This window comes from Stegodyphus dumicola, chromosome 1 (assembly GCF_044657685.1).
Source record: "Stegodyphus dumicola isolate Sdum_Otavi_A_Nest chromosome 1, ASM4465768v1".
Lineage (NCBI taxonomy): Eukaryota > Metazoa > Arthropoda > Arachnida > Araneae > Eresidae > Stegodyphus > Stegodyphus dumicola.
This window is the reverse complement of record NC_140768.1, coordinates 77,288,742-77,301,764: the sequence shown is the minus strand read 5'-3', so window position 1 is coordinate 77,301,764 and position 13,023 is coordinate 77,288,742. Positions and strand designations below refer to the sequence as shown.

General features: G+C 34.2%; 1 protein-coding gene across 1 annotated transcript in view; it reads left to right on the top strand.

Annotated features, from left to right (window-relative positions):
- The window catches only part of LOC118199587 (cytochrome P450 18a1-like), a 37,634-nt gene that overhangs the window by 19,325 nt on the left and 5,286 nt on the right, over positions 1–13,023 (top strand). Inside the window, exons 5-6 of the mRNA XM_035371481.2 lie at positions 6,423–6,538; positions 9,593–9,848. Coding sequence (XP_035227372.1) covers positions 6,423–6,538; positions 9,593–9,848 — 372 coding nt within the window. The remainder of the gene's footprint in view (positions 1–6,422; positions 6,539–9,592; positions 9,849–13,023) is intronic.

Genomic DNA, 13,023 nt, shown 5'->3' with positions numbered 1-13,023 from the left:
ACTGTGACTTGTGCAAGGAAGTCTGTAATTGTAACATTTTTTTTTCCTTTTCTTTTTGAAGCATGTCTGCTTATATTGCATATGGATGCACAGATAGATTTTCGAAAAATATTCCTGGGATTACTATTCACTCGTAAGTATTTTCTTTTTTTTTATGTAATTTCATAAATATGTTAAAAAAATGTCACAATGTCATGTTGTTTTCTTTCCAGATGTGACAAAAAAGACTTAATAATAATCGAAACATGTTAAATACAATACATTTTAATGCTTTTGCTTACAGCTGGTATCTTCGTTCTTTAACATACAATGATATATGCTAGGATTATATGCTTGCTGTATAATTTGAACGCTTAGATAATTCGTTTTATAATTTTCACGAAAAGTAAGAAATAAATTGTTACTATTTTTATGAATTGTAAAGGTGTTAAATAAAGCAACGCTTTTCTTTATGTATTAATTATTATTCATTCTTAAGTTTTGTGAACTGTTACGAATATAATTTGTGCATTTGATCAAGATAAACTGTTCTGTTGTTAAAATGTTTTTGCATAAGCTTACAAATTTCTGGGCAGTATAGCGATAAACGTAAGTAAAATATTTACACAACTGAACATGTGAAAAGATATATCCAAAAATTTATATAGGTATATTTCTGTAATTCAGCTTAATTCAAGGTAATTTCTTTGAGATTCATAAATATGAAACGCGCATAAACTGAAATAATTGAATTCACATAAATCTGTTTTATTTTATTAATATTTATTTTCTTGTTGATATAAGGTTGTTGATTGTGAAAAGAATCTATCTAAAACTTTCATTTAAAAAAAAAAGCAACATGTTACCATTTTTTTAGATAATTATCTGCTATTAATTTCAGGTAAAAATGATTCTTTAATAAATTATAATAATATTGCGAATAAATCAGAAATATCACTTCTTAAAGAAACAATTGGAAACTATACCAGAGAAGTTGCTAATAAAACCTAAACAAATTCTAGAAATTATGCAGAAACATAATTTGTAAAGGCTTTAATGTTATGCACATGCATTTAGATTTCGAAATATTTCTTAATGATTTTCTGTACTTAGTAAATTACAGATAACATCTTTATAACTTTAAAACAAAAAACTAACAATAGCGAAGCATTTCATTATAAATTTAACATATTTTTACTGGAAAATTCATGCATAGAACAGCTTACAAACACGTACGTTTCACTACCGTATTACAATGTTTTGAAGTAACAAACATGGACGCCGCTTGTTCCGTGGAGTTTCGTTCCCCGATAGTGGAGGAAACTGCGAACCCTCCCTCCTTCTATTCTAACCTCCTTGGGCAGAACGGCATATTCACAAAGCCTACAGACAATTTCGCTACGGGCTGCTCTCATTGGAGGAAACATCTGCTTGGCGGTCATATTTGGAATGGCGAGTTATCGCCTTGTAGGCGTGGTAATTAACGCTAAACGAACGGAAACAGCGTTTATTTCATTCAACATTTTTTTTTTTAGTTTATGAATGAAAGCTTAAAGGAATAGTGTGGAATATATCTTAAATAACCTACTGATCTTATTAATAGTTTATTTGTATTTGAATTTAAACTTTTAAAACCACGTAATTGTTTTACAAGAAAAGGTGTTTATATGGAGACAGCATATGCACTTTTTCGTTATTTCACTTAGGAAGAGTCTATTGTGTAAATTTTCATAGCGCATTAATTTATACAAATAAAGAAATATTAAAAAAATAACCAAATGAAAACATTCAGTAAACATTTAAGGGAGTCGGATACCTATTCTTTTTACGAGTAAGTATAACTAAAATTATATTTTATTCCGTTATGCGCTATTTCTATTGAAACGTTTTTCGGGATCTTGGTAATCTCGTAATCTTGCTTAATGATACCTACTACAAAGAGTACAAACTAGTAAATAAAAATAAGAAAAATTAACATTAACAAAAATAGAGAAAATAAAGGCGTTTAATTTTTAACACCGTACCCGAAGGCGAAAAGACAAATAATGACAAAGTCATTCAATAAAGTTAAAATAAAAATAAATCCTTATAGAGCAGAGTTTTTGAAAGCTACGAGCGCGGATAAAACCGGCGACCTAGAGGCCTGAGAATTATTCCCGCGCTCGTTACCACTGTGCTGCGGTTTCTCCGGTGGTTTATGCTCACTTTTTGGTACACGACGCTCAAATACAAATTGTATAGGCGATGAACCAAAAGTCGCCAAGCACTAGATTCTATAACCCTACCTCTTTTAACCAATCGGAGCAAACAGCAGAAGAAACGGTCTGTAGGCTTTGTGAATAAGCGGCAGAACGTTAGTCATTTTCAAACGAAAAATCTCCACAACGAAATTCCTTAAACCAGTTCCGATACATGCTTTCTGTTAGCAATCAACATTTCACATATATCTTTGTGAGCCTCAGACGCTTTGTGTTGCCTTTATGAGAAAAAAAAAAAAAGGAAACTATCACGAAAGTGTTTACTTTTGCATGTCGTGTTCGAATTGACCGAAAACTAACAGTTATAAATAAAAATACGCGTAATTTGACTCTTTAGCAACCTTAAAGTGTCAGTTGCAAGATCTCAAAAAAGAAAATAATGAGATTCACAGAAGAATAGCAAAACGAACATAACGCTGTCTATTTGTGCAAACCGATATTATTTTTTTCTCAACCCAATAATTACTCATTATATTTTAGATACTATTTAATTATTTTATTTCCAAATGCCGTAAGAAGCTGTCTTTGTTTTAGATTTACTTACTGACATCATTCAGCTGATAAACAAATAGATTGCACAAGCAATAGTCTCAATACTTCTGAGTCTTTTGTTACAATAATACAATAATACTTTGCACTGTCTTGTTTCGACATTTAATTACGTAAAACTAATTTATTTGCATAATAACTAAGACAAAAAGAGCCTCTGTGGTCTCTACCCATCCTCAACCAGTATTCAATGCTCGTGGCTCTGTTTACAGTGTTAAAATATGGGTCTTAAGCATGTATTTTATCTCTTTTATTAATTATTAAAGATGTGAAAATCATGCTGTTAACTGCAACAATAATAATTAAAGATATAGCAATTACCAGCGACAGTCTAATACTTATATGATCATACTTGTATTATGCAAAAACATGCGTTCATATCCAGGTTTTGTTTAGATGCATGTCAAATAAAAAACGCTAGTTTTCTTCGACATGTTTGTGTAAGTTTAGCCCTGTTTCTTTAAGGCGATATGTCAAGACAACAAACGGATTATATTACTACCGCAGATGTAAACCAACGAATGTATTGCGAAACGCAAGTTCCAAAAAGAAACAAAAGATAAATAAATTACCTTACTTCAGCTTTTTTTGTCCTGGATTCGGAATTCTTAAATATAAATAACAATCTCGATAAACGAAAAGGCATTTGTACTTTATTCTAATATTCATTAACACAAAGTATTTACAAATTTATAAACAGAAGAAACAGAGTAATATCTTATTAGTTCTCTTTCAATTCAGTTTTCAGTTCACTTTAGATTTTAATCCAAAGTAAATGCGGCAGCAAATGTCAGTTGTGAATTCTGTGTTCTTGGAGTACAGAGCAAAGAGAAGACTCCAGTACAGCCATATAAACATTATCTTTACACCCCCCACGACCACGGACTGATATACCGCGCCTTTAATATCATTTAGAGTATAGGTCTTCTACCAGTGGCCCGCTGAAGGCATTTTAGTGCCCCCCCCCCCATTTCAGTTTGAAGAAAAATTGAAGAATTAAACAAAATTTTGATTTCAAGAAAAATTGCATTGTCAGATTTTTGTCGTAATAAAAATTAATTTTCTCTTATTCTTGATATTTAAAACATTTTATTGACATGCCTGATATTATTTGAGATAAAATTTTCTAAAAATAACGAGTTTTTCAAAACTTTTACTGTATCTTATGTAATTTTAAAAATTAAAATTTTAACTACGCGAAAAATCTCAATTCCAGAAAAAGGGTAGATTCTTATCTCTGTTATAAAAATTGGTAAATTTCATTCTGTTTAAAGGACTTAAACACAGGCAATTTCAATATTTCTGAAGTGATTTGGAAGCTGAATATGGTGACGTTGTGTATAACCGGAAGTACGTTGGTTGAGCCGAGAAAAGATTCTTCAGAGCCTGTTTTCTTTGAAGAGCGAAGTTCAACAATTCATGGAATCTAAAGAGACATGTATTCACGAATTCAATGAAGAGAAATAGTTGAGAGACTTTGCATTTCTTGTCGATATTACAGGTCATCGCAATGATTTAAACTACCGCTTACTAGGAAAAAATCTATTTGTTCATAATCTTTATTACTTTGTAAGAGCTTTTGAGACAATATTAATCCTGTGGGAAAGTCAGTTGCTAAATAAGAATTCTACTCACTTTCCAAAACTGTTGGTCTGAAGAACTCTATAACATGGAATTCAAATAATTATGTATTATAATGCATTTCGAATTTGAAAGAGGAATTCAGAAGCAGATTTTCCGAATGTCGCCATTTTCAGTAGACGTTGGAAGTGTTCCACCTGAACTTCAGTTAGAATTTATAAATTTACAGTGGGACTCTGCAGTAAAATGCAAGTTCCTTGATAATCCTACATTAATTTATTTTTATTCGAAGTACGTGACCGAACTCAAATATCCAGGAATTCGTAAACATGCACTTTTCCATATTTTCTAACTTTGGCAGTACTTACATATGTGAACAACGTTTTAGTAAAATGAAAATCCTAAAATGAAAAACAAAAACACGACTGACAGACATACATTTGGAGGAAACTTTACGAGTTGCAACAACACAGATTAAACGGGATATTGAAGCTTTAATCAGGCAAAAACAATGTCAAATTTCACATTCAAACTATCGCCAAATAATGTAAGTTTTTTTTTTTTTTTTTTTTTTTTAACTGCAAATACATTTTGTAACATCGTTTTGTACAATCATCTTTATACTTTTTTTTCATAGTTAAAAATGTTGCATTCGATTTCCATTTGACTTTCTGCAACCAATTGTATATATATATATATATATATGTAGAATTTACTTTCAAAACACACACGACAGAGCACGTCTATTGCATTATTATATGCTTTATTTTACTAATAAGAAATAGATAAAAGGTAAGTTAAGTAAAAAGTAATATTGCAGGTGATGTTATGATAGTTATACTCAGTCCACACAGGATTCATGTAATGATGAACATTTCTCACACACTATCAGTTCCACAGGCACGTAGGCTCATACCTTGAGAGAATAAGTTCTTGTAACCTCCACAGCTAGCTTTAGATAATATGATCAGCTTGGCTACAAGGAACTTAAACATCGAAGGTAACCATCTGTTTTCACCAACTCTTGGAGGATTTACAAGCCGTCTGCTTGCCTCCGCTCCTCTCCACGTCTGGACGCTATCTGGCGATGTCTCGACTGCTCCACACTGTGCTAAGCTGGGATGACGTCACATCGCTAGGTATTCTAAGTCAGCATCGGTCGTCGATGATTTCCACATATATATATATATACAAAAGTGTAACACTATATCCTCACTTGGAATCAGTCGTAGTCTTGCAAAACAAACCTCCCTTTTTCATGTAAATTTTCTGACTACACTATTTTTTGCCAGTGGCCCGCGGATCTTTGTGAATTTATTGATGTGGCCCCCTCGGGCGAGAAAGGTTGAAGACCCCTAATTTAGAGCATCAGTCGCCCTTTTAGATAACTTCAGCGCACTCTGGAAGGGGGGATCGCCTTTATGATTTTAGAATGATGTTTCACAAACATTCATACTGTTTTGTTTTATGTCGCAGGATCAAATGTTTCTGTACCATCTAGCCCAAATTTCAATGTGCATCTAGATTAAATATAATGGCAATGCAAGACTTCGTAAATGATGTTATATGATAATGTGATGACTAATCAATCTTCAATTTCTCAGCAAATTCCTTGTGTCATTAGATTTCTCAGGCCCACCAGCGGCCGAGCGTTAAAATCGCTGAGCATTGATAGTTTCGACATGGTTTCGAATCCAGGCGAACGTGCTGGCTGCATAGGTGTTTTCGTGGTTTTCCCCGTGTGTAACATGTGTACGAGCCAATTTCTCTTAGAAAGTCCTCCACGAAATGATGACTTCCCATACGCAGATAGCCCTAGGGTGCTGAAATGGAGTAACGTATCTCAATTAAGGCCATCTGCTAGATAATTTTGATTCTCGCCCCTATGTTAAACATAGTATATTCCGATTCTGCATTAGGTACATACCATGTCAGTTACAATAACAGATACAGAAAGTCAAGTGAGTAAATACAGGAGTATATTGAATTTATTGATGAAAGCTCTATTTTTACTTGCTAATTCAGTTAAATCTAATTATGCTTGTATATTTTCAGGGAAGAAATGGAAGACCACGAAAAGACTTTGGATCCAAATAACATACGCGATTTTGTGGACGGATATTTACTAGAGATTAAGAAGAAAGCCGATGAGCCTAATACCACATTTAAAAGTATGTCTGCAATTCTTGTAATGTTTAATGACATTTATTGTTGTTGTTGTTGGGACTTACCTCGCTTATCTGAAATCAGAACAAGCCCACGAAATTCATCTTGGCAAGGAATGCAAGATTGCGAATGTCGTTGGCATGAGCCTTGGGCACAATACAGGTGAAAGTATGACTTTGTTCAGTTCCGCCCCCAAATTCGACGGACAACACTTCGAGGATCTACCACATTTCTTCCTCTACACTAACTTCTCGAGAGGACTTTCCGCTCGCCGCATATTTCGAGTGCCCCCAGGTCGCAAAGACACTATACATTTGCAAACATCCATGCCTTCTCTGGTATTCAATCCCAAGCTCTTTCGTAGGGCAATTAGATTCACTAACCACTATCCCGGGTGGGCGGTATAACATTTAATAATATGTCCTTACTAAATGTTCTTCTGTTTCAATTACTCATTTTTAGAAACAGTCAGTTTACCTTTCCGTAGTATAATTATAGATCGTACATTGTTGTTTGGACATGAAATAGATTTTGGATGAAATTTAACATATTAGTTAACATCAGGACTTTTAAATTTGTACAGTTAACAGAAATCACGGAGAGGTTGTTAAGAAATAAATGCATGCAAAAAATAAATGAAAATCAGCCTTAGCAATGTAAAGATCTGTTCACTTTATAAGGTTTTCCTCCCGCCTTCTTGGCATGCCTTCGTGGTGTGGTCGTCTGCACGCTGGGCGCATATTCCAGAGGTCGGTGGTTCGATGCCCTGCGAAGGTGTTTGCTCATTTTTCATCTTTCCTACTTCCAAATAATCCTAATGTCTCTACAACTTTATCTTGAAAGAAAACTGTAACTTCTGAAAATTCATTAGTTAAAAGCCCTAAAACAAGTAGCAGAATTTCTTTGCTTCCAGATTTCTGTGACAAAGCAGAAGCTTTTAAATTCTATAATATATAGTAATCTATAGGCTTTTCATAATTACAAAACAATTTTTAAACATTTATGTTTCTATAATATAATCATGCCTAGTATTTTCATGCATTAAGCTGCTGAAAAATTATCAGTAAAGACATAAAGTAAGAAATTTAGAACCAATTTTACACGAAGACCAAAAATTGAAATTCATAAGTAATAAATTTCAAATAATCCTATAAATGCAAAAAAAATTTTTTTTTTTAATGTAAAAACCAATTTTTTCAAACAAGCATTACTCCAAATAAAAAAAATCGATGAAATTAAAAGAAAAAAGAACATAATAGAAGAGGAATTCAATCAACTTCATTGCCACTTCGTCAAGAGGAGAAACACTGAAATCAAATGAAATCTCTCTTCCGCTAAAAAATCCTTGTTTTTCTGTATCCAGAATTAGCCGATGAACCATTTCAATGTATTTTAATTATAATAGTTCCTCCAAAAATTCTTGGTCTTTGTGAAAAAAATTTTCTAAGTTTCTTTACTGGTAACTTTGTCTTTACTGGTAATATATAGTCTGGTATTTAGTATCTCGAAAGCCGATGGAGAACTTAAAAATATCCACTTAATACTTCTCAAAACTACCGTTGATCTGAAAATAGGAACATCTGCAGCACGGCTACACAACTTATTCGAGGACTTCAACTACATTTTTTATCTACATGGAAAGCAACGATCTGCTGGCACATGGACATACTACTGAGCATTAAAACTGCTACACCTCGAAGGAAGCTCGCAACAAGCTTTAAACTTGCATGATTGGTAAAATGTACTGCGATATGTACATGATTAACAGTTCACGGAGTGTGCACATTAAAGCACATCGTAGCAGTATAAAAAGGCAAACTGAAATGCTTATTTTTTATTGGGAGATTTCGTTTATTCTTTGTTTATGGATTGGAAGTTGTATTGTGCCTCGTGTAAGAGGCCCACCAGTGGCCGAGCGGTAAAGTCGCTGAATATTGGTAGTTCTACCTGTATTTGATTCCAGGCGTATGGGCTGGCTACATAAGCATTTTCTTGATTTTTCCCATGGGTGGTTGATTATGAGCCAGTTCCCTTAGAAATTTTACCTCGAAAGCATCTCTCCGCTAAAACAGATAGTCCTCACGTGTTTTTTTCTTAATCAAATAAACCAAACCAAACCAGCTTCCTGCAAGATGAAAAACTTTGTAAGGTATTTCTCCCGCTTTCTTGGCATGTCTTCGTGGTGTGGTGGTCTGCACACTGGGCGCGTATTCCAGAGGTCCGCTTTTCGATTCCCGGTTAAGGCGTTGCTCATTTTCCATTTCGTCTGCTTCCAAAATAAATCCTAATGATTCTACAACTTATACTGGTACGTCTGAGAGTTCGATGGCGGGAGTATCGCAATATACGGTACTACGAATAATGATACAGTCCGATTACTGTTCTCATTCAAATGACTGTTATGAGAATTTTCAGTTCATAGATACATGAAGGCCTTAGAAAACAATGGCAGGATTTCAATGGCGAAGCAGTGGCCCTTCAAGTAAGAACAGTTTTTCATATAACATGCATTGTAGCACTACTGAGATTTAATTTTGACAAGTTTTTTTTTTTTTTTTTTTACATATAAAAAAAAGATTTTACATTTTTTTTTATTTTGCATCATTTTTTTAAGCAGGACATATGAAAATGTAAAATAGCCTCACTTGTTGTACAATAAATACATTATTGACTGCAGGGGGGGAAACATTATATGTATTTTTTTAATATTCGGAAGGATGTGATCTCATTTACTTCGGATACTTGAAATTCTCCTATGTATTGCATAAAATGTAACAAATTAGCTCGGCTATAGAACAATCATTTGCAAGTCTGTCAAACCATGCAAGACGTTATATCACTCCTTCTGGGTAGTAAGAATTAGTAGATCTGTAGTTTATCGTGGTTGCCACTGCAAAAAGTTAAGTGTTGTCGTTACAACACAAAACTTGCATGAAAGGAAGGCCTTTAATTTCTTATAATATTGTCGTGTAATGAATCTGTATTGAATCTTTACTAATTCTAGAGCAGAATTGTAATATATTGAACCGCACTGCAAATATCGAAATATTTTTATCCAGGAGGTGTCTTACCCGACATCGCAAGAGGATTCTTTGGCGCTGGAAGTGAAACAGTGCGTTTGTCAGTGGAATGGACAATGTTAGTTTGCGCTGCTTTTCCAGAAGTGCAGATGAAAATCCAACAGGAAATCGATGATGTCATTGGACAAGAACGATTTCCAACTAGAACAGATCACCTACAGATGCCCTACACAGAAGCTGTCATTCTAGAGCTAGGTAGATGGAAAACAATTTTGCCTCTGAATATAATGAGACGGTAAGATTTAGCTTTATTTCTTTTGATTTAGATATAAATAAAATCAAAATATTCAATCTCTTATTCACATAGCTTCAGAATAGCTTCTTAAGATGTACTTATTGTTTCGACTTGTAATACATGCTGCTTAGATATTTCAGCATAAAAGTTACTAGCAGAAGAATGGTGTTCATTTTCTAAAGATGAAACACTGTAGTTTACCAAACAAGCATGGTTCTTTGTACTTCCAGATACCAAGGGGGGGGGGGGGGGAAACAAGCCTCGTGACACTTTTTTTTTTTTTTTTTTTTTTTTTTTCAAGTATGCAATTTTTGTCTTACAACATGCTTAGTACTGTTATTTAAGTTTTACAAGAAAATTGTCTTTATTTCCGGGAGATTAAAAAATATTTTATGTTTCTTATTGTAGCATCTTTGTGGAAGTATGAGATAAGAAAAAGTAAAACTGTCTCATTTGCAAGTGAAACCGTTATATATATATATATATATATAATCAACCGTTATATTATATTGATTTAAATTTTACTAACAGTGTAGCTTTATGTCCTTACTTTCGTTTCTTCTTTGTTTCGTCACATGCTCGCTCAATCCAGACATCTGCAAAATTTATGGTGTCGGCTTGGATTAAAATGAGAACGAAATTGTAACTGGTTTATGATTCTGAATAGAACTTTGGCCGCTGGTGCTGCTGCTTGTCTAGGGAGCCACGCGTCCATGCAGAAATGAACAACCAACGTTATCACAGGTGGTATGAGTTGAAAGTTTGTTGTTCTTTTTCTATCTGACCCAGTTAGTGTTTTAGTCTCGCGTATAGTTGCTAGAGGAATGATTCAGTAATATAATCATCATAATAATAAGTTCCGGCAAGTAGCTGCTAACAACAAGTTAAATAACTTGCTTTATACTATTTTAAGCATGAAACTTCCAGTTTGAGAGGGATAAAGTTTTGTGTTAACGATCATTATGTATCTTATGTTCACAGTAAGCATTAAGGAGAGACTGTAACTTATCAACGCGTAACGATTATCAGTTAGATACAATAGTGTAACTATTTGTTTGAATCTTTCATGTATTTTGAGACATCTAGGGGTCTATATTTTAGAAGTTCATTTTAATTACTACATTCAACATCAAAAAATTTAAATACGTATAATCTGAACCTTAATAATTTCAGACGAGTGTTTTCATACAAGCCACCTTTTGTCATAAATGAAATTATCAAATTCAAATGTTGGAATTTTATGCAAAATTTCCATTTACTGATTTAGAAAGATAAAACTCAAATTCAAACTAATAACCAATACAAGGACAAACAAACGATATATTAAACGAAATTTGAGAAGCTACCACAAATAACTGAATTTATAAAACTTGAATATTGTATTTATAGTTGTAAGCTGTATTTTTATATTTCAATAAATACTCATGGACCATGAAGTTATCATGCAAAATGTATCTGAGGATAAACTGAAATTTTATTGACTTAATGACGGTGTATAAATAGAGTAAAAATGTTATAGAAGGATCTGTTTTTCTTCTGCTGCTCTATTTTTCTGTGGAGGCCCACCAGCAGCCGAGCGGTAAAGTCGCTGTACACTGGTAGTTCGGTTCGAGGTTCGAATCCCGCGGACGGGCTGGCTGCATGGGAGTTTTCGTGGTTTTTCCCATGTATAACGTGCATACGAGCCAGTTTCCCTTAGAAAGTCCTCCACGAAGGCATCCCTCCCCTTAGGCAGATAGCCCTCGAGGCTTTGCCATAATTACACACACACTATTTTTCTGTGGTAGGTGATGATCTTCAAATGCAAATCGTACCAGCTAAAATTGCCATGCATCCTATAATCCGGTCCGATAAAGAACCCAATAGACGTCTGACGTAATTCTGCTCATAGAGGTTTATTATTGTTAAGCAGTACGTTTCAAATTTTGCGGTACAGTAATGCTTGAAGCTTCCGTTAATTCCCATGCATGCGGAAGGAATTGGTAATCATGGAGGTATCTGAACATGATATGTGGACAGATCTGGATTATTCCAGCCGTGTCCGGCATGTATTATCCTACTTTATCATCGCCCCTGAAATTCTAGCCAGAAATAATACATAGGCCATAGGATCTGAACCAGAGTTGAGAATTCAATGCCAATACTAGATTGATACCAATACTAGACGATACCGATACTAGACGAAGACTGTAACTCCCCAGACCACAGAACCTGCAATAGGACAAGTGTGTAGCTCCATAGCAGAGGTTAGAATTGTGATTTTGACAAAATGATGATAATCATGTCTCCACAAAACGAAGGTGTAGTCATTGCTAAATACCAAATATCTCCAATCAGTGACATTCAGTGCTACTCTGCTCTGGCTCCACTGCAAGCGCAGGAGACTCTAAACATGTTTATTATAATAGGCCAAGTCTGGGCGGTATCCGCATATTCCTGGCTTATAGTCATTCACTCATCTCTTTTGCGGTCTTTCTGGTCCGACTGGAATCGGATATGGGTGCTGTTACATGTCCACTATTCTTAACGCCATGGGACGGTAGGTGTAAAGCGATCGATATAGTAGGTATAGCTTGACGTCTCTGGTATTTACATTCATCTCATTTTGTACTCTTTTGTACGTCGGCGGTTCTTTTCGCTTTCATGTCGAGTTGAGTATATGACAGCTTGTTACACTTCTGGTTCGTGCTTGTAATATCTCTGTGAAGTATGCTGTCATACGCAATTGCATCTAATTTGGATGATTAGCACATATGTTAGTTTATGTACCTTCGCTGCTTTAGCATATTTGCACAAATTTCATTGTCCGTGAGAGAAAATTTTAAAGCTGTCTTTTTCAAAGTAGAATACAACGCACTTTTGTAATCAAAAGCTCTTGAAAACATTGAGTTTGTTAAACAACCAACAACCTACAAAGATTAAATCATTCAACAATACTATAAAGACTTAGAAAGGAAATTTTGCTACAAGGCACTGATACTCAATTAAATTGAGTTAAATTAATTGGCAATTATTCCATTCACTTCCTAAAATAACTAAACATGTGACTTCATTTGGCTTTGCTATCATTTTCATTGCAGTGATTTTAATATGCTAGTCTATCTGTCCTTCACATTTACGTATTAACACTTTTAAATATGTGTGAACTCTCAATTTAGTGAATTTTATTTTATTT